The sequence below is a fragment of the Aplysia californica genome, unplaced genomic scaffold, assembly GCF_000002075.1.
Source record: "Aplysia californica isolate F4 #8 unplaced genomic scaffold, AplCal3.0 scaffold01359, whole genome shotgun sequence".
NCBI classification, from domain to species: Eukaryota; Metazoa; Mollusca; class Gastropoda; order Aplysiida; family Aplysiidae; genus Aplysia; species Aplysia californica.
In genome coordinates, this window is record NW_004798629.1 from 12,966 (window position 1) to 19,061 (window position 6,096).

Below are 6,096 nucleotides of genomic sequence, written 5' to 3' on the forward strand. Positions count from 1 at the left end.
CAGTATCGGTACAACGTCGTATCCCCCACTCATCAGTATCGGTACAACGTCGTATCCCCCACTCATCAGTATCGGTACAACGTCGTATCCCCCACTCATCAGTATCGGTACAATGTCGTATCCCCCACTCATCAGTATCGGTACAATGTCGTATCCCCCACTCATCAGTATCGGTACAATGTCGTTTCCAGACACAAACACCTGTAACGGTACCACGTCGTGTTTCCGCATCGGCACTTACAACACAATAAGGTCATATAACATCGTTTCCCCACCCACACAACGTCCACCCATCCACCTGCATTGGGACAACGTCGTTTCCTGACCCCACCCACCTGTGTTCTTGCTGTCTATGTCCTCCCCAACCACCTGTGTTCTTGCTGTCTATGTCCTCCCCACCCACCTGTGTTCTCGCTGTCTATGTCCTCCCCACCCACCTGTGTTCTTGCTGTCTATGTCTTCCCCACCCACCTGTGTTCTTGCTGTCTATGTCCTCCCCACCCACCTGTGTTCTCGCTGTCTATGTCCTCCCCACCCACCTGTGTTCTTGCTGTCTATGTCTTCCCCACCCACCTGTGTTCTTGCTGTCTATGTCCTCCCCACCCACCTGTATCGGGACAACGTCGTGATTCCCCACTCACATACAACCTCTCCAACGTCCTGTCCCCCCACCAACCTATATCGGTACAACGTTGTACTTCCCCCGTCCGCATCCACTTGTGTTCTCGCTGTCCATGTCCTCCCCACCCATCTATATTGGTACAATGTCATTTGCCGACTCATTTACAATACAACCTGTATCGGTACAACGTCGTACTTCCCCCGACCGCACCCACCTGTGTTCTCGCTGTCCATGTCCTCCCCGCCACGAGAGCTGCGGTCTTTGTGCCGAGACTTCTCCACCTTGGACGACTTGGACTTCTGCGGCCGCGCCTTCTTCGAGTGACCTTTCTCCGGTGCTTTCTTCACATTCAGCAGCGGGTGCACCTCTGAGGGAGGGGAGAGAGAACTAAGATTTTGATGGATGCTAACAAACCAACCTTTTTCTTCTTCTTTTTCTTATTTGTTGGATTTTTTCCTTCTATTTTGGGGGGGGGGGGGTTTGTTTGTTTTTTTCTTTTTCGTTTGTTGATTTTTGGGAGGAGGAGGGGGTTAATTATAAGCTTTCACACTTACATTGACCCAAATTAGGTCATTTAGGAGACAGGCTTTGACCTGCTTGATAGGCTCAATCCGGGCTGACAGGGATACGACATCCCAGGGGAAAGAACCGAGATACACTTAAAATTCTCCTTCAATGGGAATCGAACCCAGGTCTTCTGAATGTGATGGAAAAGTACCTTACTGATACACCACTGATGCTGGTAATCTTCTGATTTAACTCTCACCAAAATAAAACATGTAGAAAAAACATATCACACCGCAGTGTAACTCATACCAAAACAAAACAAAAGTCGAAAAAACATATAACACGACGTATCTCATACCAAAACAAAACAAGTAAAAATAACCCCCACATCAAACCACTGTGTCACTCAAACCAAAAAAAGATCACAAAAACTCTTGACGTACCGTCATGCGGGGCGTCTGGCAGATCGACGTCGATTGTCTTCGTCTTCTTCTTTTTGGAGGCGGGCGGCGTGGTGGCGTCCTGTTGGCCCCGTCGCCGGTCCGAGCTGGACGTGTCCTGGCGTGTCCTCTTCTCTACCCCTGGGGAGGCAGGACAATCAAAGACTAGGTTCACATTTTCATTCACATTTTCATCATTGTCATCATCATCACCATCATCGTATTTATCACAATCATCATCATCATCATCATTATCACAATCTCATTGTCATCATTATCATAATAACCATCATCGTCATTATCATCATCGTCACCATCATCCTCATCATTACCATCTTCATCACCATCATTATCATTGTTATATTATCATCATCATCACTATCATCATCACCAGACCATCATTGTCACCATCATCATTGTCACCATCATCATTGTCAATATCATCATCACCATTGCCTTTCTCACCCTGCACCAGGGTATAGGCCACGAACAAACATTTTCCATATTTCCCTATCCCGGGCTAGTCTCTTGATGTTATTACGTATGTCTTCAAATTTAAATTTAAAAAAGCAAAACCACACAAACACCCCCAAAAAACAACAACAACAAAATGTAGGCTGTATCTCACCTGAACTTGGCGTGTCCTTCTTTTTCTCAGTGTGGACGGCATGATCCTCACCCTGCACAGGACAGAATCACACACAAAAAGGTTCAAATACCAAAACTTTGGTGCTCATAATTTCTTCACAAAGTGGCACTGTACCGTCCATTTCAACAGCTAAACAAACAGACACACCTATTTAATAAGTGTACAGCTATTTCCTGCTAACTTGTGTTGGTTTGTTTTGTTTGTATTTTGTTGTTGTTGTTTTTTTGGGGGGTGGGGTTGGTGCTTCTTACTTAACCCTATCGTATCCATAAGACGTGAGGAACTCTGTGCCACCACTTTCCAAAGAGGATATTTACTTGTTAATCCGATCCATACGCTTTGCCAAGCAGTCTATCAAAATTATTTTTTGAGAAATGCTGAAAGTTTCAAAGAGATCTTCGTACTAGAAGTATTCTAAAATGTGAAGAATACAACACTGAGGGTACAAAATGACCTCAAGGCGTACGGATAGGGTTAAATGAAAGTATTTTACACAACCACCAACACAATTTAGATCATTTAGGAGTTGGGTTTCCACCCTGCCTGTCAGGGCCTACACAGACAGAGAAATACAAGGTCCCAACAGAAAAAACCGAGATATTTGATTTTAAAAAGTTTCCCCACACATAAGGGTCTTCAACATCTAGATAATCTAGCTCTCACTGGCAAAATTGAGGGCAAGCGAGGCAGGGGTAGGCCCAGAACAACATACTTAGGGAACCTGAACAAATGGGTAACGGGGAAAGATCAGGGAAATGTAGCTTTTTTGAGAGCATCCGAGCAAAGGAAAGAATGGAAAACCATGATCACCGATGTCTGTGGCAGATCTGGCACTGGATGATGATGACACAAGAATTGAACTCTCATCTCTTGCATTCATCGGCAAAGTTCCTGACTGCTACACCACAGATGCCAGCATTTCTACGCACGTTTACTTGGAAAGGGAGACAGTTAGCTTTAGTTTTAATAGTTTTTTTTTTAGTTTTTAGTAAAGGCCACCTCTATTCTCACCCGCAGTGAGAATAGTGCAGGCGAGTCTTGTGGCTATTCTCACCCGGTGCGCATTCACCAAATTTTGCGTTCACCCTAAACCACAGAATTCTACACTGTGATAACAGAAAAATTGTAGAATTCTGTGCCGTGAACAAACGTTCCATTACAACTGTAGCCTACTAAACTAAAAGAGTACAATTTTGTCTGTGGGAAGTGGAGAGAGAGAGAGAGAAAGAGAGAGAGGAGTAGCGCGAGAATTTCCGGGCAAAACAAAATGGCGACCCGCGTAGTTCGGCTCGATTCGAAAAGTTAAATAGCCGTAGCATCTTTGTAGACAACCAAATTAATTTATTTTGTGTTTTAACATCATTTTTTAACTTTGTTTTGCTCAATTTGATCGTCCACACCGATAGACAGTATTCAGAAAGAGACAGAGAGAGAGAGAAGAGGGGAGGAGTTGATCTTGCGAGAACTTCCGGGCGGGTGAGAATAGCCACTTTCTTTAGTACAAGTTTTAAGGCATATGCAACACAATAAGGTCAAAAGTACCGAAGAATAGATGTGTTACAAGAGAGTAACAAACACAAAAAAGAAGGAGGGGAGATAAGGACGATAGATGTTTGATAGGAAAGAAGAAGCAAACCACACCAGAGCATCCGCCAACTACCCACTTTTAGTATTTTTTTACGGCGCTCACAACTGCATAAAGATGGAGACAAACTGGTCATGGATTTAAGAAACTTCAGAGCTCTTCTTGGTTTTTTAAAGTCAAGTAGGTTTAAAATTTTAAAAAGCAAAGAACATTCCGTCAGTCTAATAAAATACCTCCGCTGTCTACAGCCTCCTACCTAGATGGGCAAGCAAAGCTCTGCTTAAAGCTTCCAATAAGCTTCTCATAGTCATAGGCAGGAAAATGTCAAATTAGGCTTATGCATTTTCTTAGAGGTAACAAGCAAAAATATGAAATGGAAAAAGAAAATCAAAAACGACAAAGACAAAACAAAAAGAGAAACAAATCAATACAACTAATTCAATATCTTTAGGCAGGAAAAATTACCAACATATTGAGTAGCAGCAACAACAACAACAATAATGATAATGATAATCAATAATAATAATCATAATAATTTTCGAGTATTGAGTAGAGAGAGGCCCATCAACATGATCTAAGACTCAGAGAGTAACAACAAAATACCAGACATTCATCTCATGTCAAACTTAAAAAGGACACAAAAAGTAAATGAAATAAATACCAAAGAATGATTCGAGAAAGACACAAAGAGAGGAAATGCAGGCTGAGACGAGACGCAAACGAGATCTAGAGGGAAGAAAATTACAGACACATAGGCTACACATACACACACACACACACGCTCTAACCACAAATACCTCTGCTGCAGCCCCCCCCCCCCCCCTCCTCCTTTCAACCAAACATACAACACATACGTACACACACTAAATATTTGTAAAAACTAGCAACCTGTGACATTCACCTCGTGACCACGTGCCTGGAACGTGCACCAACAACAAAACAAAACACTGTGTGCCCCAGTGCAAAAAAACAAAACAAAAACCCCTGACAAAAGTCTACTTGAACCCCTCCCCCACACACCCACGTACTTAAAAGTAAAAGCATGTTTCACATACGGTCGCTTTTAAGCACAAGGGGGCTATCTCGAAAAATGCTGTTTTGAGAAAATCGAAAGTATTTGGGCCCTTGTTCGGTTTCCTTAAGACCAGGAGAGTTTTCTCTATAAACCAAACGAAAATACACACACAAATGAAACCAAACTTCTCCTATAGGTAGGGCAATACCCACTTTTGGTGTAGATCAAGATTTCTGGAAAACCTAAAATCTGGGTTAGCCCGCTTGTCCTTAAAAACGACCATATAATGACGTCACAGCAACCCAAACAGGGCCTCAAACAGAGAGTGGAGACACCCTGGATGTGCTGCTAAGTAGGTCAAGTGAGTTTCAAAGGGAGGGCTAAAGTAGACTTTTACTGAACCCCATAGTGTGTCATGCTTTGTGTGTGTAACCATACAATACGAAAAAAAAGCAACACCTTATGAAAGTATGAAAGAAAAGAAGAAAAAAACCCAATACCCCCCCAAAAAACAACCCCCAACCAAACCCACACAAAATACAACCAACAAAATATGTTTAACCCCTCCCCCTAAAAAATAAATAAATAGAAAACAAAAAACAAAAACTCAACAACAAAACAAAATAAAAACCCACAAGGCAATTAATTATAACAGCTTAAATGCAAAAGCTGCAGTTTAAAAAATATATGGCATTTTCCCTCGTGTGGAACAAGGAAGGTCAAACAGAACACTGTGCAGCACAAGCAGGTAGCTTTGCCCTCAAAAGCCAACAAGAAGCAAAACATATATTTATACTGTTTTATATATATATATTCATATATATATTATTTATACATTCCATTCCTTAAGTGGATCGAAGAAGACCGACCAACTTCTTTTAGTTTTAGCAAGAGTTTTACGGCACTTGCAACACAATAAGGTGATATAAGTGCAGAAGATTAGAGGTGTTACAAGAGAGTACATGTAACAAACACAAAAGTTAAAGAAGGAGGAGAGATCAGGACGATAGATGTTTGATAGGAAAGAAGGAGCAATTTCTGTCTTGCCGAGTGGAAAACTCATAACTAAACTTACAAACAAAAACAACACGAATTCGAAACATTGGAACATAAAACGTTTCAACTGTTGTGGCAATCAAAAGAGATTTTTTTTCACCCATCCTTCTTTTAAAAAACGTTTTTCAAACAGGAAAGGCGGAGAACGAAAACACGAACATAATCAAAATGCAACCAAACCCATACTAACTGTGTGAATTTTCTTTATCATCTGTCGGGTGG

At 41.8% G+C, this 6,096-nt stretch overlaps 1 protein-coding gene across 2 annotated transcripts in view; it reads right to left on the reverse strand.

The window, feature by feature from the left end:
- The window catches only part of LOC101853834 (retinoblastoma-binding protein 5 homolog), a 30,355-nt gene that overhangs the window by 1,226 nt on the left and 23,033 nt on the right, over positions 1-6,096 (reverse strand). For both annotated transcript variants that reach the window (XM_005112669.3, XM_005112670.3), the window contains 3 exons: positions 2,198-2,249; positions 1,573-1,710; positions 837-989 (listed from right to left, as the gene is read on the reverse strand). In XM_005112669.3, coding sequence (XP_005112726.1) covers positions 837-989; positions 1,573-1,710; positions 2,198-2,249 — 343 coding nt within the window. The remainder of the gene's footprint in view (positions 1-836; positions 990-1,572; positions 1,711-2,197; positions 2,250-6,096) is intronic.